General features: G+C 43.4%; 1 protein-coding gene across 1 annotated transcript in view; it reads right to left on the reverse strand.

Moving 5' to 3' along the window:
• Positions 1–22463, reverse strand: part of LOC124712012 (vacuolar protein sorting-associated protein 53 homolog) — a 180962-nt gene that overhangs the window by 37348 nt on the left and 121151 nt on the right. Inside the window, exons 10-12 of the mRNA XM_047242304.1 lie at positions 19553–19714; positions 19291–19416; positions 11021–11099 (exon numbers count right to left, since the gene is read on the reverse strand). Of these exons, the coding sequence (XP_047098260.1) occupies positions 11021–11099; positions 19291–19416; positions 19553–19714 (367 nt within the window). The remainder of the gene's footprint in view (positions 1–11020; positions 11100–19290; positions 19417–19552; positions 19715–22463) is intronic.

Below are 22463 nucleotides of genomic sequence, written 5' to 3' on the forward strand. Positions count from 1 at the left end.
ATATAGTGTAATTTTATAAGTATAAATATAACCATAGTATTAAGTCTGACATTTGCAAAAGCCATCATTACGATGGCTCCACCCAAAGAAAATGTAAATAAATAAAAAAATAAATACATAAATAAATAGGCTTATTTTCTTACCTTGTGAGTACATGTAATACCTCCGTGTGGATTTGACATTTGTGTCCTTCCTTCAGCACGTTTGGCAAAGATGGAGTCTGACTTATGTAATCTTCAGCTGCATTTGTGTCAGCCTTATTGTTATGGCCCTGCCTGTCAGCCTACAATTTGTTGCAGTCATTGCAAGTGATTTTGTAAACATCACTGTAACTTAATAAATCTGTTTTGTCCTTGCTGTTGAATAGGATATGGGCTGTAGTGCCTCTTACATAAAATGATGTTTTGTAATTGCAGGATGTGAGCGTTTTGGCTATTTCTGTTTAAAAATTCTGTTTTGACTTTGGTATGGATGTAAGACGAGATGTCACAGAATGGAACATAGCATGTTTGTGTGATATTGGGTGTAGTGAACATGTGGGTGTGACAGTGTCTGTTGTGGTTGGTTTTCTGTAAATTTTGAAACTATATATATTTGTAGTGATATCTCTGTTGAGGTCTAAGCAGTTAATGGATTTTTTACCATTCTCCATGTTGAACTGTATGTCTTTGTGTTGTGAGTTTAGATATTCAAGAAATGTGTGGACTTCCTAAATTGCACAAGGAAGGCCAACTTTTACAACCTCTTGTGCCAACCTACACCACACCAAACTACAAAATTACCTAGAATAACATTCCTGTATCAAAACCAAGACAAAATTTCAATCTAAGTTCGGAACTGTTAATTCAATAGACACCATTACCAAAATTAAAGACCACCCTATTCCACTCTACATGCTGCACAAAATTCACAAATCCAATAATCCTTGACACCCTTCTGTGGCTGGTTATTGTGCCCCCACCGAAAGAATTTCGGCCCTCATTGACCAACACCTCCAACCAATTGCCTGTAATCTAGACTATCACATCAAAGATACCAACTTCCTTCACCAACTCTCCACCATCCGCACCCCTTTACCTCCTGGATCCTTACTCGATAGTGTCGATGCCTCCTCCCCATACACCAACATCCCTCAGTGCCCATGCTCTTACTGTTATTGAACATTACCTTTCCCAATGTACTTCAGACTCCAAACCCACTACCTCATTCTTCATACAACTTACTAACTTCATCCTGCAATTACTTCTCCTTTGAAGGGAAGGTATACAAACTAATTCACAGCATAGCCATGGGTACACACATGGCACCCTCCATGCCAACCTTCTTATGGGGCATCCAGAGGAGATCTTCCTAGCCTCCCAAAATGCCAGACCCCTATAACCTCAATGCCTTCTCTTGCATCCGCTTCACATGGTCCTCCTCAACCCTGCATACCACCTTCCTAGATGTTGACCTCCACCTCTCTGGTGACACCATCTGCACCTCTGCCCACATTAAACCCACTAACCACCAACAGTTGCTGTATTTTGACAGCTGTCATCCCTTTCACATCAAAAAATCCCTGAAAAACAGCCTGGCCACCCACGGACAGCATATCTGCGGTGACAAAAACTCCCTTGCTCAGTATGTTGAGGATCTCAGCAAGGCCTTCACAGACAGGCATTACCTCCCAGGCCTAGTCTGCAAACAGATGTCCTGTGCCATTTCCCCTCCCACCCCCAATCCTCCCACCACACCCAAGAACTAGCCACAAAGGAGTGTCCCCTTCACCACTATCACCTTGGACTGGAACAACTGAGCCACATCCTTCACCAGGGCTTTGATTACCAATCATCATGCCCTGAAATGAGTGACAACCTACCCGAGATACTTCCCACACCTCCTAAAGTGGTGTTCTATCACCCACCCAATCTTCACAACATCCTAGCTCATTCCTATGCCACTCCCAATCCCAACCCCTAGCTATAAGGGTCATATCACTGTGGAAGACACAGGTGCAAAACCAACCCACCAACCAAGAACTTCCTATTCCATCCTGTCACAGGTTTATCCTACCCCATCAGGGGCTGTGCCACCTGTAAAAGCAGCCATGTCATTTACCAATTCTGCTGCAAGCATTGCACAGCTTTTTCTATTGATATTATTGCCAACTAGCTGTCCACCAGGATGAACAGGCACAACCAAACTGTGGCCAAGAGCAAAGTAGACCACCCTGTGGTACAAGATGCAGCTGAATATAGCACACTTGATTTCAATGGCTGCTTCACTACCCGCACCATCTGGATCCTTCCCTGCACCACCAGCTTTTCTGAACTGCACAGATGGGCATTATCCTTAGAATGCATTCTCTGCTCCCATAATTATCCTGGTCTCAACCTACAGGAACATACTTCCCCATGTTTGCACCCAACATTTTCCATCCCCTCTGTCCTACCATCTGCTCCCCAACCTCATTTCGCACCACGTTTCCTTTTCGCCCTCCGCCAATGCATCCACCCATCTATCCCGGCTCCTCTCCTTCCTTGCTCCTTTTTACCCCACCTCCCAGTCCAACAACCTACTGACAGTGCGACTGTTGGCGTTCTACTCCCTGCACACTCCATCAGACAGCATTTGTCTCTTATCACCAGCCGTACACTACTATCCCTTCCCCGTCTCCTCCAGATTGCTCCTTGCATCCCACATAATAGCTGCATTCTGACCCGAGATGCTGGAGTTGGCAGTCATGTGTGCATGAAGTGTGGTTGCTCGTGTGTATCAATGGTGTGTGTCTCTCTTTTATTGATGAAGGCAGTAGCCAAAAGCTTTGTGTCAATTAACTGTCTTTTAATTCTGCATGTCTGCAACTGTTGTGACGGTGCCACAAGATTTAAAAGTGCCGCTACATCAGTACGCGAACACGGCGATAGAGGCGCTCTGCAGCTCGGCCGAGCGCGGGAGCGCCACCTGGCTACGAATGGCGCCGGCCGCATGTCACGGCACGGCAGTCGAATGACAGATACGGAGTTAGTAGCATGTAACCCGCTAGTGTTTCTACTTTTGTATATCCACGCAATTTATTAGTGATTAAAGGTTATAACACTTTTTGGCGATGAGGTCGGATATTTTTTTTCCTGCGTTGTGGAATTGTGTGTTTGTGCCGGGGCAGACATGGAACAGATTATGCAAGCGCTCATTGAACAACAAACACAGCTGACGGCTGGTGTTCAGGCGTTGTCGACGTCGCTTACTCATCGTCTGTCTTCCTCTTCTCCGCCTCCGTTCCCTCCTTACGACGAGGCAGCTGAAGACTGGGAGGATTATGAGAAGCGTTTGCGGCAACACTTCTTGGCTTTCGGCGTTGTCGACGCTCCTATGTGTAAGTCGTTATTTCTATCTTGGATTTCCCCACGGATCTATCAGCTGCTATCTCAGTTAACCCCTCTGCGGGAACCTGCCTCTCTGTCCTTCCAAGAAATGTGTGATTTATTGTCTAACTATTACCGAAAAAACACCCACGTCGTTGCCGCCCGCGTGGCGTTCTACCGGTGTCGTAAACAGCCCCATCAATCCTACCGGGCTTGGGCGGCGGAACTACACGGTCTGAGTCGGAAATGTCAGTTTGTCACGGACACTCATCATGAGTCTTACGCTGATTCAATGGTTAGGGACGCTATTCTACGGCTTGCTCCTGATAAAGAAGTTCGGCAACGTGCCTTACAACTGCCAAACCCGTCGTTGTCGGAAGTTCTCAGCATCGCTCAATCTTTTGAAGTGTCTCACGCTGCTGGTGCGCAAATAGACGCGTGGTGTGATGTAGGCGCTGTACACACCACTTTCGATGCGGACAATTTGCCTGTTTCACAGGGACACGACGATGTGGCAGCGGTGCACTCGCGTCAACAACGTCGCGTTGGGCCGCCACGCTCGCAGCGAAAACAGCAACCACAGAAGCAGGGTCGTTCCGCACTTCCTTCTTGTCCACGTTGCTTCGTACAGCATGACAGGGCTGCGTGTCCAAAACGTTGGGCCACGTGTAATTCATGTAGGAAAAAAGGCCACATTGCTTCTGTGTGTCAGTCCCCTAAAGTTCCTGCCGACGAGGATGAGGTATCGGACATGGATGTTAACTGTGTGCTTTCTCAACCAAATAAGTTGTTTGTTACTGTTCGTGTTCTGGATAAAGACATTCGCATGCAAGTGGACACTGGCTCTGCAGTAACTCTCATTAATTCTCGCACGTATTTGGAGTTGGGCTCCCCTCCCTTGTCTCCAGTTACGCGAAATCTACGAACTTATAATAAGCAGAAAATTCCTATCGTTGGCCAGTTTGATGCTTCCACTGCCTACAAGTCTGTTGTTAGGCCTCTCACGTTTTATTTGGTGGATCATGCGGGCACTGAAAACCTGTTCGGTTATGATGCTTTCCAGTTGTTCGGGTTCTCCATTGATGATGATGTGCACCTCATATCTGAGGATATTCCGTATCAACAGCTGGATGGCTTGTGTTCTGAATTCTCGTCCGTGTTCTCTGCTGGCCTGGGTCGTGCCAAGGATTTTGAAGCCCACATTACTCTTAAACCTACAGCTCGCCCTAAGTTTTTCCGGGCACCCCCTATTCCGATGGCGTTGCGTGCACCTGTCAAAGCTGAGACAGACAGGTTAACAGCTTCGGGGATTCTCCTTCCTGTTACATCCAGCGAATGGGCATCGCCCATCGTGGTGGTTTCTAAACCAAACGGGAGTCTGCGATTGTGTGGTGATTTTAAAGCCAGTGTCAACGCTCAGAGCCTCATTGACACTTTTCCTCTTCCCCATCCTGAGGAGTTATTTACAAAGCTCGCTGGGGGCCAGTTCTTTTCCAAACTTGACTTATCGGAGGCGTACCATCAGTTGCCATTGGATGCTTCTTCCAAGGAATTTCTTGTCATCAACACTCCTTGTGGGTTGTATCAGTACCAGCGGTTACCATTTGGCGTCGCTAGCGCGCCGGCCATTTTTCAGCGGTTTTTAGAACAGCTCACGGCTTCCGTTCCCGGCTGCATCAACTACCTGGATCACATTGTTGTCACGGGGTCTCCACTGAGGAGCACCTTTGCAATTTGCGTTCAGTGTTTCGGGTTCTGCATTCAGCTGGGTTGAAGTGCAATCTGGCCAAGTCACAGTTCTTCCAACCCTCCATTGTGTATCTTGGTTTCCACTTGTCCTGTGAGGGTATACGTCCTCTACGACAGCACGTTGTGGCCATTACCGCTCTACCCCAGCCGTCTACGGTCAAAGAACTTCAGGCGTTTCTAGGCAAGGTTGCTTATTATCACAAATTCATTCCATCCGTGGCGGCGGTGGCTCATCCTCTGCATCAGCTGTTATGCAAAAACGTTCCTTTCTGTTGGTCCGACGAGTGTAAGCAGGCTTTTGTCCGCCTGAAGGCTCATTTGCAGTCGGTGCCTTGTCTTGCCACATTCCGTCCGGGTCAGCACTTGGTTCTGGCAACTGCCGCATCACAGTATGGCCTAGGGGCTGTTCTCGCCCATCGGTATGAGGATGGGTCAGAACGACCCATCGCCTACGCTTCCAAGACCCTCAACGATGCCCAACGGCATTACTCTCAAATCGAAAAGGAGGCGCTCGCTATCATTTATGCTCTAAAAAAGTTCAGCGTTTTTTTGTATGGTTCTAAGTTTCACCTCATCACCGACCACAAGCCGCTGGTCTCTCTGTTCAGCCCCTCGGCGTCGCTTCCGGATAAGGCAGCTCACCGCCTGCAACGTTGGGCCTTATACTTGTCTCGTTTTCACTATGAGATTCACTATCGCCCCACGGCTCAGCACGCCAACGCTGATGCGTTGTCGCATTTGCCGATGGGCCCTGACCCGGTTTTCGATCGAGATGAACTACTCTGTTTCCACATTGATGAGGAAGAACGTCGTGTGGTCGAGGGGTTTCCCCCTTACAGGTTCGCAGGTCGCGTCGGCTACTGCGCAGGACCCTGTCCTGCGCCAGGTGATCGGTTTTGTTCAAAGGTGTTGGCCGGACAGGACCAAGGGCCGGGCATCGGATCCCCTTCGCAACTACCATGCCTTGCGCCTTCGTCTGTCTGTTCGTGAGGGTGTTGTTCTTCTGGCCACGGATGGCGCATCTCCACGGGTGGTGGTGCCAGCCTCTCTTCGCAAAGCTGTTCTCAAACTATTGCATGAAGGCCATTGGGGGATTTCTCGGACCAAGTCCCTGGCCCGCAGGCATGTTTATTGGCCCGGTATTGATTCGGACATCGCCCACATGGTCGCTGCGTGTGGTCAGTGCGCTCAACAACTGGCTGCACCCCGTACAATGCCCTCTCCGTGGCCTGATCCAGCGCAGCCGTGGGAACGAGTGCACGCTGGCTTTGCCGGCCCCTTCCTCGGCACTTATTGGCTACTGTTGATTGACGCCTTCTCGAAGTTTCCGTTTGTTGTTCGATGTCCGTCGCCCACCACTGCGGCGACGACGCTGGCTTTGTCCAAAATCTTTGCGCTAGAAGGTCTTCCATCCACGATTGTCACGGACAATGGCCCTCAGTTCTCTTCGCAGGGCTTCCGTGATTTTTGTACTGGACAAGGGATTCATCATGTTACAGCGTCGCCCTTCCATCCGCAATCGAATGGGGAGGTCGAGCGCCTAGTCCGCACTTTCAAAAGCCAGATGAAAAAATTTCTTAGTGATTTTTCCACGGATGACGCTCTGTTGCAATTTCTGAGTTCTTATCGCTTCACGCCTCTGGGTGATCGCAGCCCGGCTGAACTCTTGCATGGCCACCAACCGCGCACTCTACTGCACCTGCTTCACCCTGTCAGGCCATCTTGTACTGTGTCCCCTAGTGCGGGAAAATACTCAGTGGGCGCCAACGTGTGGGCACGAGGGTATGGATCTTGCCCTAAATGGATTCCAGGGGTGGTCCAGGCTCTTCGCGGCCGCCGGCTTTGTGAAATACGTACGGACAACGGCATGGTTGTTCGCCATTACGACCAGATGCACCCACGAGTGTGGCCACGCCGGTGCCACCGCCCCTTCTTTCACCTCCACCAGCCCGAGAAGCCAGTCCTGTCGCTGCTGCTGATCTTCCGTGCGTGTTGCTGCAGCCGACGTCGCTACTGCTTCCGAGTACGCCGGAACCGGCCCCGGTTGCGACGCAGCCTTCTCCGGGACCCATCTCGCTGGAGCACATTCCCAGGTCCTCGACACCTATGGATGCTGCTCTGGAGTTTTCACCCATCATCTCGTCCAGGAGGCACGTTCCACGCGCAAGCTTCCGTCCTGGACACTTTCGACCATACTCTCGTGTTTCTCCGCGGGATCTTCTCGGTGCCTCCCAAGAGGCCATGGATGTCTCCGCACTGTCCGTGTCTCCAAGGAAGTGAGTGTTTTTCTTTTTTCAAAGGGGGGAAAAGTGTTGTGACAGTGCCACGAGATTTAAAAGTGCCGCTACGTAAGTACGCGAACACGGCGATAGAGGCACTCCGCAGCTCAGCCGAGCGCGGGAGCGCCACCTGGCTATGAACGGCGCCGGCCGCATGTCACGGCACGGCAGTCGAATGACAGATACGGAGTTAGTAGCATGTAACCCGCTAGTGTTTGTACTCTTGTATATCCACGCAATTTATTAGTGATTAAAGGATATGACAGCAACATAATGTGTCTTCTTTACGATAAGCAGCAATCTGTCGTCACCTACATTGTTCATGTTCTGGTGAAAGAATGCCTTGATATATTGAGAGAAATACTATACAGGGCAGATGTCAATGCTATTCAAGTAGAAGATATAAAACTGGCCACCCAGACATGTTTACAACAAAATTGTTTTTAACCATGTAGATGGCTCGGCAATGGGGTCTCACCTCAGTCCTCTTTTAGCAGATATATTCATGGACCATTTCAAAAAACTGTTTCTATTAGTTAGCCTCTCAGTGATAATATCAAATATTGGTGTAGATATGTAGATGATGTACTTTCTACATCTACATCTACATCTACATCCACATCCATACTCCGCAAGCCACCTAACTGTGTGTGGCGGAGGGTACATTGAGTACCTCTATCGGTTCTCCCTTCTATTCCAGTCTCGTGTTGTTTGTGGAAAGAAAGATCGTCTGTATGCCTCTGTGTGGGCTCTAATCTCTCTGATTTTATCCTCATGGTCTCTTCGCGAGATATACATAGGATGGAGCAATATACTGCTTGACTCCTCGGTGAAGGTATGTTCTCAAAACTTCAACAAAAGCCTGTACCGCGCCACTGAGCGTCTCTCCTGCAAAGTCTTCCACTGGAGTTTATCTATCATCTCCGTAACGCTTTCGCGATTACTAAATGATCCTGTAACGAAACGCGCTGCTCTCTGTTGGATCTTCTCTCTCTCTTCTATCAACCCTATCTGGTACAGATCCCACACTGATGAGCAATATTCAAGCAGTGTTTTTTTGTCTGTGGATTGGAACTAAAAGACAACAGAACACATTCTTGGAATACTTAAACTCACAACACAAAAACATATTTCACCTTGGAGATTCACGAAAAATCCATTAACTGCTTAGACCTCAACATAGATATCACTACAGATATACATAGTGTCAAGATTTACAGAAAACCCATCACAACAGACACTGTAATACCCTCATGTTCACAACGCCCAATATTACACAAACATGCTATGTTCCATTCCATGGCAAGTTGCCCTACATCCATACCAAAGTCAAAACAGAATTATCAAACAGAATTAGATGTCATTAAATGTATTGCACCATCAATGGCTCTACCACTGAATTAAATGGCAATGTTTTACACACAAAAAAAGAAGAAAAATATTACCCTATGTGTATGCCCCCCCTTTCCCCCCTACAGCAACATTTATATCTAAAACCAACTGGTGTACTTTCTCATATTTAGGAAAGCTATCTGACAAATTAGCCAAAACGCTCACATCCTGCAATTACAAAACATCATTTTATGTAAGAGGCACTACAGCCCATATCCTATTCAACAGCAAGGACAAAACAGATTTAGTGATGTTTACAAAATCACTTGCAATGACTGCAACAAAGTGTACGCTGACAGGCAGAGCCATAGCAATTAGGCTGACACAAATGCAGCTGAAGATTACATAAGTCAGACTCCATCTTTGGCAAACATATGCTGAAGGAAGAACACAAATGTCAAATCCACACAGAAGTATTACATGTAGTCACAAGGAAAGAAAATAAGCCTATTAGAAGCATTTGAAGTAAACAAACATTTAACTCAAAATTCCCAGCTGGTCAACTTCAACTGACACTACCAACCAGCCACATACCCACAAACTGCCACAATGACACGTAGTGCAACACAAAATTAAAAAATACCACACTTTCCTAGACCTTACCCCACAAACTTAAACAATATAACTTGTAACACTGTAATACTATATATTTCAACCAGGTACTATGTTCAGTACTGTCCACTGGATAAATATGTGTTTTACAATGTAAAACATGTTTGTTTCTCAATATAAGTTGCTAATGCTCAGTTAAGGCATCGTAACAATATATCTTGTAATAATGTAAGATTATGTATTCTAATTATTGTGTTATATACTGTCCATTGCCTAGGGTTTAGTTTACAATGTAAAAAAAAAAAAAAAAAAAAAAAAAAAAAAAAAAAAAAAAAAAAAAAAAAAAGAAAAAGAAGTTGCACAACATGAATGAAAAGTACTCAGTTCAACAGTATCTTTTAAAAAAATCAATTTAACCTGTAATATTGTTTAGTTTAAATATTTATTGTGACTGAGCAAGGTGGTGAAGTGGTTAGCACACTGGACTCTCATTCGGGAGGACGATGGTTCAATCCCGCTTCCGGCCATCCCGATTTAGGTTTTCCATGGTTTCTCTATATCGCACCACTGACTTCCTTTCCCATCCTTCCCTAATCTGACGAGACTGATGACCTCGCTGTTTGGTCTCTTCCCCCAAACAACCCAAGCCAACCCCAACCCTTCACATCGTCAGTTATGTAAAGTGTATTTTAAATATTAAGAAACAAGTTCGATGGACATCACTCTATGCAAGTAACAGTATCTTTGTCTATAATGTTCGGTTACCTAAGAACTACCGTCCCTTCCAGACACTAGTCAATTGCTTCCTGAATAACTAGTACGAAATAAACAAAAATCAGTAGAACAAAAACAGTGTACACGTTATTCAACCTTAAATCTACAAATAACAGTTTAGATTATATTATAACAACTACATCTACCTTAGGAACCCCTCAACAATTTAAAATAATCATTCAATAGGCTTATGCTGTAAATGACTAAAAATTACTCTTTACAATAGAATCACAGGTGAAGCATTCAGAGGATTGGGATATGAGATTGTGCAAGTATGATGTATTAAATTTAGATTTAATTCAATTTAGTAGAGGTTCTGTTGATATTCTGTAAAGCAAATAATTTAAGGATAGATCAAACAATGGGAACTCCTGGTAGGAATATCAACAATGTAAGAAAAGTCATTGGTACTTACCATAAAAGAAGACATTAAGTTGCAGACAGGTACAATTAAAAGACACATGATGTTTTCTGCCACAGCTTCCATCAGTGAAAGAGAGACACATACACCATTCATACACACAAGTCAGCACCTCATGCACTCATGACCGCCAACTCAGCATCTCAGGCCCGAATGGCCAAGATGCTGATGAAGGCTGTGGCCGAAAGCTTTATATAAGTGTCTTTTAATTGTGGCTGCCTGCAACTTAACATTTCTTCTTTACGGTAAGTAGCAATCTGTCTTTTCCTACATTGTTGATTTAGGGATAGATAATAACAGACACTTAGCCCATATTTCTTTGCTGCTCAGCCTCTTCTTTATCATCCTATAACTAAATGGGTAGGTTGGTCTTCAGTTGTATAAAGGTAAGTACCATTAGTGACAATGCCTAGTTCAAACCACCTTTGAGTTGGTATTGGTATTATATATTTATTACTAGCTATTGTATTACTATATTTATTACTATCTGTTGTATTTCAAAATACCTTGCTCATGGCAGTCAGTGCTGGTTCACAAGCAGATTCCAAGTCCTGTACCAGGAGTTGGATGCAGTTAGAGATCACACTGTAAAAAAAAGAGGAGGAAAATGCTTCTTTCAACAGTTTCTTGATTCAATTAAGTGTCTGGTGCATGAACTATTACAAAAAGTTATGAATGTTAATGTAATGCGAAAGTTTGTAAAATGCATGTTCTTAATCTCAATCATTTTCTTTTTCCAAAATATGAATTTTGAAAAAGTGAGGAAGTGCAATGAAAATTGACAGAATATATGATACAGTTAAATGTTTACTGGCTATATTTCAATGATTACTGCTGAGTAAGGAGGGGGAATTGGCAGGTTTGGTAGTGATTGAGAGGTGGACTTTGATAACTTGGAAGGAATGGCATACATGACATACTGTTACAATATTATGAAAAGGACAGACTGCTAGTCACCATATAGAGATGTTGAGTCGCAAACAGGTACATAACAAAAAGACTGCTAACATCCAAGCTTTCAGGCAAAAGGCCTTCTTCTAAATGCACACACATTGATGCAAGCATGACAGACACGTATGACAACAAAATTTATACTGAGTGAAAAACTATCTATAAAATATTTCATTTTCAAGAATTTTTACACCGATTCCACAATTCTACTCGCCTACTAAATAAATTTTATCGGCTAGATAACTAACTTGTAGCAGCCAGTACCCTCATGCTTCTCTGAGTTCACATTTGCATTGAGACATGACGTATCTGCTGGCATCCTATGAGGACGTGCTGAAAAGTAATACCACCAAACTTTTTATTCTTTTTGTGCAGTCCTAAAGCATTGACTGCACATTGACTAACACAGTGCCGCGAAGCGGTATCAAGAAGGTGCTGATCTGCACGATAGTGGAAAGAGCAGTCAGTGCCATACTTCCAGGAAGACGGAATTCAGCACTACCTGTCAACGCTGATTTAACCAGCTGGCCATCACTGGTCAGCCCCAGTTCGGTCACTGTCTTCAAGAGCATCAGTACAGAGTAATAGGAAGACGTTACTTTCTCGGAAGATGTTACATTCTGCGAGTAGTAATAGTAGCTAAAGTACTTGCAAGTAGGAGGCATAAGAGCCACTTCATAAAGAGAAGTTATGTTTATTTTCTTTTTTGAAATAAAGTATTGCAATCATTTGAGAGTTTAATGTATGTATCACTTTGGATTCCTGCAACTGGCCATCACAACTTCTCTTCTTCCTTGTTTGTGTCAGTGCTGACTCCCACAGCAGCTGACACAGCACCTGGCGATGAGGATTCCAGAACCAATGCTGCCTTCCCTCTACACTGCTCCCTTACAGCTTGCCACTAATATTTCTCTCTTTTCTTTCAGAGGCGCATTGTTACTACTTTTCTTTCTTTTGCCTTGCTTCTACTTATAATTTGCTGTGGCATTCCTCTCATTAAAATGGCCTCTAACCTGCCTCCTACACCACCTGCGCTTAGGTTTCCAGCTGCTGCTGGCTTTGATCTGATGCAATTTATTCAGTTTCAGAACCACCAAACATTGCTGTAGATGACAGCTGTCCAGCAGCTTATTAATGCACAAGCCACTTCCGTATTAACTCTGCCACAACAGCCAGCCACATCAAAGGCACTGCCTCTGTGCATTCCACCGGTCCGAGCTTTCAATGAACAGCAAGAGGAATGGTACAAGTACTACACTCAGTTCGACGCTCATTGTGCTACACATCAAGTGCAAGGTCCTGTGAAACTTTCTTGTTAATGGCCTGCACAGGAGTTTACTGCTTACTTAGAAGTTATTCCTGACTAGTATGCTGGTGCTGCTAGTTTTTGAAGATTTAGTTTCTGCCCTTACTAAGTATTACGAGGATCAGGTACAAGTTGCTGCAGCTCATTACAAGTTCTCTCAATTGCAGTAGAAACCAAGACAGACATACCATCACTGGGTCACAAACTTCAGGGTTTGACACAACAGTGTCATTTTCAGTGCAGCTGTGGATAGTACAATAGCGACACAATGATTCGTGATGCAATGATGTACAATGTGCCAGACAGTAGGATTTGTGAACAAATTCTCAAACATTCTGAGTCTACTTTGAAACAATTGTTGCAAATTATTGAACATCAGGATTCATGTGATAGTGCCATGGAAAACTTTTAGGTGGCTCCCATTTGTGGTGTAATGGAAAGTGACAAACAAGTACGGCCTCATGACTGACCGCCGCACACAAATAGACCGCCATGCCATGGAGGGGTAAACTAGTATCACTATAAGTGTCAGCTGTGAAATCATGTCCCCACTGCTTTTCCAAACACAAACAACAAAATTACCCTTTGCAGAATGTGACTTGCTTTGCTTGTGGAAAGCCAGGTCATGTACAGTCTGTGTGATTCCAAGAGAAAAAGAACTCTACCCATCCCTGCTCTCGGAAACACGGTGCTCCACCCAGTGAATGTAATTTTCTTCTAAACTGCCTGCCAGTACTAGAAAAGACAAAGTTCAGGATGTGCCTTCACCCTGTTCAAGTGCTGTGCAATGACAGTCAAAGAAACTGTTTGTGAACTTAGTAGCAGCCGGATGCTGTGAGAGCCTTCAATTAGACACTGACACCTCAATTACATTGCCTACTCATGCCAATTATGAAAAATTGGGCTCACCACTGGCGACAAAATCTAGCATGCAACTTACTGCATATAATGGTCAGGGCAGTCCAGTGCTTCGTGCATGTAATCTGCCTGCCACTTTACAGTCTCACAGAACAACAGCGACATTTACAATTGTGCATCCAAAAGACTGCAAATATTTTTGGGTTACATTCGCTTCATTTGTTTGGTCTTCATATTCAGGACAAGTACTTTCTGTTTCTGCTTTCAAAGCAAAAGAAAGTGTTACTCAATTGATTGAGGAGTTTCCTGATTTATTTCCTGAAAGACTTGGCAGAAGAAATAATTTTTTAGTGCATGTTAAATGAAGGAAAATGCGCAACCTACGAGTTTTCAGGCGCGTCCCATCCCTCTTGTGCTTAGAGACAAAGTTGCAAGTGAATTTAAAGAATGGGAATACAATGGTGTTATTGTTCCTATTCAGGCTAGTCAATTGGCTTCTCCCTTGGTAATCTTACCAAAACTTCTGGAAGACTTTGTCTTTGTATTGGCTTTAAATCCACTGTGAATCAACAAACAATGACTGATACTTATCCGTTCCCTCGCCCTGAGAAGTTAATGGCTAGGCTTTGTGCACACCACAATTTTTCAAAAATGGACTTAACTTACGTGATGTGTATTTGCAAATTCCGCTAGATGAGGAGACTCAGAAAGTATTTGTGGTCAACACACATTTAGGATTGTTCAAATTTTTGCACTTACCCTTTGGCAGTGTTTCTGTGCCTGCCCTATTCCAATGTTATCTAGAACAGCTTACTGCTAAAGTTCCATTCTGTTCAAGTTACTTGGATGATATTGTGGTGTCAGAACATACACTGGAGCAACATGCCAATAATCTTTGTACATTTTTTCAAGTGCTTTCAGCTGCAGGTTTGAAGTATCGCCTGGACAAATGTGCCTTTCTTCAGTCTGCAATTCAGTACTTAGGCCATTTTCTTAATAGCCAAGGTGTTAATCCTCTTCAATCACATTTGCTGGCCATCCCAGACCTCCCTGTCCCTCATGGCAGAATTACAGGCAGTTCTCAGGAAGATGACTTATTATATCCGGTTTATACCCAATACAGCCCAGATCGCAGCTCCATTGCATCATTTGTGCCAGTAGAATGTGGCTTTTGTCTGGACCAAAGAGTGTCAGGATGCACTCCAGAAATTTAAAAAATGCCTTATTAAGTGAATGAGTGATAGATGCCTTGTTCATTTTGATCCTGCTAAGCCTGAAGTTTTGGCAGTTGACACTTTTTCGCACAGAATCAAAGCTGAGCTCTTGCACAAATTTGGTTCACAGGACAGGCCAACTGCTTTTGCTTCCAAGTCATTGGCCAAAACTCAATGTAACTACTCACAAATTAAGAAGGAAGTGCTCACTATTATCTACTGCAATACAAAGTTTGGTCAAAAGTGACAAACCATAAGCCACTTCAGTCTTTGTTTCATCCAGTCAAACTTGTTCCGCTACACACAGCTCAGAAGCAGCAATGGTGGCCTTTGTTATTGTCACAGTATCAGTCGAAATATTGTACCAGCCCACATCGAAGCATGCAAATGCTGACGCCCTTCCTCGCCTTCCTGTTGGTCCTGATTCTGAATTTGATGCTACTGCTGCATGTTATTGTCCGATCGATGAACAAGACACTGAACTTTTACGTACTTTTCCACTAAACTATAGGAAAACTGCACAAGTTACAGAAGCAGACCATGACTTGAACCTTTTGTTGCACTACACCCGTACTGCTTGACTTCACTCAGTGAAAAACATTCAGAATTCTTTAGTGCAACGATATTCTGTTCGTTGGCATAGCCTCTCCATCTATCATGGTGTGATTTTAACGCAAACTGACTCTGGACAATTGTGTGTGCTTATTTCCAAAGTGTTGCAGAAAGATCTTTTGTGATTGCATGTCAGCACTGTACTTAGCTGGGCATAGACGCCCACACTGAATAGACAACATCACAAACTTTTCACTTGGCGAAAGTCTCAACTGCCATGGCAATCAGTGCATACTGACTTTGCTGGTCCTTTTTGGAACATTTGTTAGCTTAATGTTATGGACTCTTTTAACAAACATCTGATTTGCGGTGCCCATGAACTCGACTCCGTCACACAGTACCATTCAGGTTTTGTCATATAGTTTTTGTTTGGAAGTCTTGCCCGATGTGTTGGTTACAGAAGATGGACCACAGTTTATGGCTAATGTCTTTGAAGAGTTTTGAACAGCTAATGGTAACATTCATTTTACCAGTGCTCCGTTTCATCCTCAGTCAAAAGGAGAAGCTGAATAGTATTTGCACAAATTCAAGCAACAAGTGACCGAATTACATACCTACCAACCGCAGGAGCAAGTGTTGCTCTGCTCCATTGCTGGCAGAGCTTCTGGTGCCATCGCTGGTGCCATCGCACGCTGCTCCAGTTACTGCACCCACTGCAGCGCATGGCGCCTGCCACGCTTCGCAAGAATCACTTTGTGCCCAATGATTGTGTTCTTTTCAGAGTTTGTGGTTGTACCAGGCATAGGAAGAGAGGAACAATTCTTCGAAATTTGGGTGCTTGCATACATTTAATTAAAGGTTATGCTGGGTTGCTGTGCAGCCACCAGAACCAGATTTGTGCTTCTCAACTGCAAGATTCTACCACAGACTTTTTGTCTCCTGTTTCGCATCTTACAGGGATATTGCAGTCGGTGCGGCCGCCCCTGGGTGCCTGTCTGGCACTGCCTGTGGAACCGATGGAGCTGGACTCATTGCCTTCACCGCTACAGCAGTTCAACTTCCCAGTGCTTGTCCCAGCATCCACCGCAGACCATGCGTTGTTGTGTCATCGTCATCGCTACTGTAGTTGTCATCACCGCCCTCTCCATCACTGCTCAGGAAGAGGATGGGCATCTTTCTGGGAGTTCTCCGACTGATGTTCTTCTCAAAGTGCAAGACGGATGTCGGTGCACGGCCGGAGGTACAGCTTTGGTTCCAGTTGGGACTCCCGGCTCCTCATGCCACCCAGCTTCCTGTCCCCCCCCCCCCTCCTCCCCCCGTTGACATAAGATGATTCCCTACACCAAAGCGATGGATGCAACATTTTGGAGGGGAAGAATGTGCAGTCCTAAAGCATTGACTGCACACTGAGCAACGCAGTCCACGAAGTGGCAACAAAAAAGTGCTACCCCATGAACCAATGGAAAGAGCGGGCAGCGCCACATTTCCAGGAAGACAGAGCTCTGTATCCCATGTCAATGCTGATTTCATGAGCTGTCCATTGCTGTTTGGCCCCAGTGCAGTTGCAGTCTTCAAGAGCATGCAGTCTTCAAGAGCATCAGTACAGTAGTGAGTAACAGGAAGATGTTACCTAGCCTGTGTTCTGCGAGTAGTAATATTAGCTAAACTACTTGCAAGTAGGAGGCACAGGAGTTACTTCATAATGTTATGTTTATTTTCTTTTTTGAAATAAAGTACTGTATCATTTGAAAGTTTAATGTACGGATCATTTTGTATTCCTGCAACCGGCCATCGCAGTTTCTCTTCTTCCTTCTGTATGTCGGTGCTGACTCCCACAGTAACTGACACAACACTTTCTAAATATCAAATGAGGTATTACATGTCATGCGTATTACTCAGTTGACTTTGTAGCTCCACTGATGCATGTTGCAAATCTCTGCTGCTAGAGGGCTATGAATTTTAGTGTGTAGCATAACGGTATGTAACATAACTCCATCAGTGTCTAAGAAACAGAGTGCTGTAATCGAGTTTGTAACTACAGAAAACTATGCCTCAAAATCAAATCCATAGAAGAATGAAAGCTGTGAGTGATGGTACTTTAATCAACATGAGTAATGTTTGGCATTGGGTTGTTCGTGCTTGTAATGAAGGGAAGGTTGGCACCAACCTCAACATGTGTGACAGAGCTTGGAGTGGATGACCACTAATGGCAATCGACGAGACTAATCGAAATCAGGTTGATGAATTCATCAGAGAAAATTGTCAGATAACAAAGACACAGCTCTTAGGTAAGTGTGGCATTTTACGAGAGCGTGTGCAGGTCATCACTGCAGAATTCCAGTACAGAAATCTGTGTGCATGCTGGATGTCCATTCCTATATGAAACAACGAAGATGGGACATCTGTCAACAATTTATTCTGTGTTTTTGGTGTGAGGGTGATAGTTTCCTTAACAAGATTGTGACAGATGATGAAAGTTGGGTTCATGATTTTCAACCCAAAAATGAAGGAGCATCAATGGAGTTCCACCCCAATGAATCACTGATGCCAAATATGTTCAAGACCATGCCATCAGCAGGCAAAGTCATGTTCACAGTGTTCTGAGATGTTCAATGTATGGTGTATTTGGAATTCATGTCTACAGGCACCACCGTAAACTCTGCAAGGTACTGCAAGACCTTCATAAAACTGAAAGCACTAATTCGAAGAGTTTGTTTACACATGGAGCAGCACCCTTTCCTTCAGCAGGACAATGTCAGACCACACAAAAGCACTGTGAAATACACAACAATCTGACATCTTAAGTTCACTATCATCGATCATCCCCCATACAGTCCTGAATAAGCTCTATCCGATTTACACCTGTTTTCAAAGGTTAAATAATATCTTTGAGGTCTTCTCTTTGATAGTGATGAAACGGTGCAGGCAGAGGTGAGGTTGATACTTTGTCAACAAAGTCAGAAATTCTACAGAGATGGCATCAACAAACTGGATTCACGTTGGGAGAAATGTGTTCATTGCCTGAGTGATTACACTGAGAAATAAATATGTAGAAATGGAGAATCAAGATGTAGAATGTTAGTAAAGTTCATTTTATTTAAAAATCTTTTTATGAATTTTTACATAAAACATTTGGAGGCGTAGATATCTTTTTTAAATTTTGACCTGTAAGAGAATATTATGAAAAGTATAGTTGCTTCTCACCATATAGCAGAGATGCTGAGTTGCAGATAGGCACAACAAAAAGACTGACATAAAATAAACTTTTAGCCAACAAGGCCTTTGTCAAAAACAGACGACAGACACATGTACGTGCTCACACACACATAACTGTCATACGTGTGAGAGATGAGTGTGTATGTGTGTGTGTCATCTATTTTAGACAAAGGCCTTGTTGGCTGAAAGTTTATTTTGTGACAGTCTTTTTGTTGTGCCTATCTGCCACTCAGCATCTCCACTATATGGTGGGCAGCAACTATCCTTTTCATAATATTGTTACATTACATCCTGGATTTTCCATTGTTTGCTCTGTAAGAGACATGCATGAATGAGAATAGAGTTACTTAACTTTATTTTCAGTAAATGCCATTTAATTTATTGTTTTAAGACTTGAACAGGCATGTAACGGTTTCTGCCAGCAAGAACAATGCATGAAGTGTGAGGCTCTGCTATATCTACAAGCATGTACATGGCATTCAATGTGTTAACTGAATTTCAATATTGTGCACCAGCTTCCATTGTAAATATGACAATTCTGGAATTAGTGCAGGTTCATTTGGATGTATCACAACTGAAACACAAACTAGAGAGAAACCACTTTTCTTATGATTCTGGTGAGCAGATGATTATACTTGCTACTAAATGAGATGTAATGCAGTGATCAGTTCTTCCTTACTTGTGGAATACATCCTGTTCCTGGGACAGATTAATCTTCTCAGCCAATCCAGGGTCAACTTTTTCTTTGAGCTTCTCTTCTAATTGCTGAGTTGTCTCCAGGCAATATTCTGCTGTTGTAAGTATACTGCAAAGTAATTAAATTTTTGAAATGAAGTGTACATCATAGCTTTTACCAGAGTACTACAAACGTAATATGTTCATATACGTGAAATACAGACTCACACCAATAAAAATATTAACCTACTTGTGAACACACAAACCTGCAGACCCTTGCCTGTTCCTCTGGGGTGTATCTCGTTACTTCTCCTTCTTTCAGAAGGCTTTGGAAGTTTTGGATAAGTCCTGCAGTAGACAGCCCAGCTGATGATAAGTCTCTCAGGTCCCTCGTCAAGTTTGACATTCCTGATGATGGGGCAGCTAGCCTAAATGACAGACAAATTTTCTGATGACACATCCATGGGTTAAAAGGTGATAAAGTTGAAACTTCTAGGCAAATTAAAACTGTGTGCCAGACTGGGACTCAACCCTGGAACCTTTGTCTTAAATCAGTAAATGCTCTACTGTCTGAATATTCGTGCATGACTCATGACCCACCATTACAGATTTACTTCCAGCAGTACCTCTACTGCAGAATGAAAATCCATCCTAGTGATAAAGTTAATGATGATACTACATGTTCCTTGTTTTCCTCTCAATGCAAAATCACAAAAGATTGTTCTCTTAAAAAGAGAAGAAATAAGCAAAACCAACTGTTGTTACAACCACTGCAGTAGCAAAGGGCTAAAAAATTATTATTAAGGCTAAAATATCAATAAAATTACAATTACAGGGAAGAAAGAGATGGCCCACAATTAATTCCTACCACATAATAAATAACTTCATCAAAAGAAGCAACTTCAATACACTTTGTAAACACATTTAAAAACAAAGAAATTTAGTAAAGTAATGAAGCAAAGGAATATACAATTACAACTGATGCATGGGTATACATTGTATGACAAAAATACAGCACGTAAACAGCACTACAGTACCAAATATGATATAGCAGGCACACTACCTACTTGTGTATGATACATCATCTGCAGTTGCAAGTGGAAAATGTTTAAATCTTTATCACAAACCCGTAACTTAAATCCTACACCACAGTAATATCAAATGAAAACTGTGTATAATACTTCTGAATCATTGCTGTGGAAATGAGTGCTGTATAATTTAATGAACCAATTGTGATTATAAATATAAGACTCTGGTAATAATGTTTTGTTACATTTAAATTGCAATTTTGCTCCATGTCAGAATATGTCAAATTTTGTTAACTCTACAGATGTGTTTACAAGATGAGTAAATCAGTATCTCCTAAATATGAGAGTGGTCATTAAATCAAATTACAAAAGATACCTGGTGATCGTGAGTTAAGGACCAGTCGTATTAAGCATTTAGTCTTCATAATCAAGCTCAGTGGCTAAGTGTTTAAGTGCCTGACTGCCAGTCCAAAGCTTTGTGGTTTGATCATCAGCCAGCATCAAGATTTTTTCTGTCACTTATTGCTTAGTTTATATCTGGCAATGATTGAAAAATGTGAAAACTGCCAAGCTGCATCACAGTTTGAAGCCATGGAAAACAGTAAATCCCCATGGAACTGATTGAGTATGTCAATACCAATGTCAGAGGAAGGCAATGGCATAGCATCTCCATTATTACCATGCCTATAAGAGCACTGTGATGTTTCTGAATTGAGGAAAGCTTTATTTTTTTAATCAAGACATGTCAAATGCAAAATAAAACATGAAAGCAGACTGACTGGCTCTCAGCAGCTATGTCAGACTTTTCTTTCTCTATAAGGCTATTTTTTTTTTAAATCACACACAGGCATGAATAACACGAAAATTTACCACATCCACCAATACACTGCAGATTTAGCAGTGTGTCAGTTCAGCGTCAGAATTAATCACAACCATATGTCACATAGTTCTTCGCGGCGACATTCCTGAAGGAATGCTTTACAGAGTTCTTATGACATCAAACTTGTCAGTCTTGAGCTTTTGATAACTTCCTGTGTCATCATCATCATCAGGAGATCAGATTTCAGTAGGCCTACTAAAATGTAATATTCTGATAAAAATAGAGGAAATCTTCAAAAACTTGGAATTGACAAATCTGACGTGGCAAGTGTTTGAAATGTAATTTCCTGATGATGATGGTGGGATAAGCTGTCAAAACTTTGAGACCGACAAATATGACATGGAAAACTCTGCAAAGCATTTATACATTAATTAAAACTATACTGAACACAGAGATGTGTGATGTTTGCAACTTTAATGTTATAGCATTACATATGTTATACCAGACAATTCATGTAAATTGAAACAATAGTTTGATGTGGAGTGCCTTCAATACCTTCAAGCAACTATTAAACATGATTGTTTCTAGAATGAGGTACTGGCAGAAGTAAAGCTGTGAGTACCGGCCGTGAGTCGTGCTTCGGTAGCTCAGGTGGTAGAGCACTTGCCCGCGAAAGGCAAAGGTCCCGAGTTCGAGTCTCGGTCGGGCACACAGTTTTAATCTGCCAGGAAGTTTCAAATCAGCGCACACTCCGCTGCAGAGTGAAAATCTCATTCTGGAAACATCCCCCAGGCTGTGGCTAAGCCATGTCTCTGCAATATCCTTTCTTTCAGGAGTGCTAATTCTGCAAGGTTCGCAGGAGAGCTTCTGTAAAGTTTGGAAGGTAGGAGACGAGGTACTGGCAGAAGTAAAGCTGTGAGTACCGGCCGTGAGTCGTGCTTCGGTAGCTCAGGTGGTAGAGCACTTGCTCGCGAAAGGCAAAGGTCCCGAGTTCGAGTCTCGGTCGGGCACACAGTTTTAATCTGCCAGGAAGTTTCAAATCAGCGCACACTCCGCTGCAGAGTGAAAATCTCATTCTGGAAACATCCCCCAGGCTGTGGCTAAGCCATGTCTCCGCAATATCCTTTCTTTCAGGAGTGCTAGTTCTGCAAGGTTCGCAGGAGAGGTTCTGTAAAGTTTGGAAGGTAGGAGACGAGGTACTGGCAGAAGTAAAGCTGTGAGTACCGGCCGTGAGTCGTGCTTCGGTAGCTCAGGTGGTAGAGCACTTGCCCGCGAAAGGCAAAGGTCCCGAGTTCGAGTCTCGGTCGGGCACACAGTTTTAATCTGCCA

The sequence above is a fragment of the Schistocerca piceifrons genome, chromosome 8 (genome assembly GCF_021461385.2).
Source record: "Schistocerca piceifrons isolate TAMUIC-IGC-003096 chromosome 8, iqSchPice1.1, whole genome shotgun sequence".
Lineage (NCBI taxonomy): Eukaryota > Metazoa > Arthropoda > Insecta > Orthoptera > Acrididae > Schistocerca > Schistocerca piceifrons.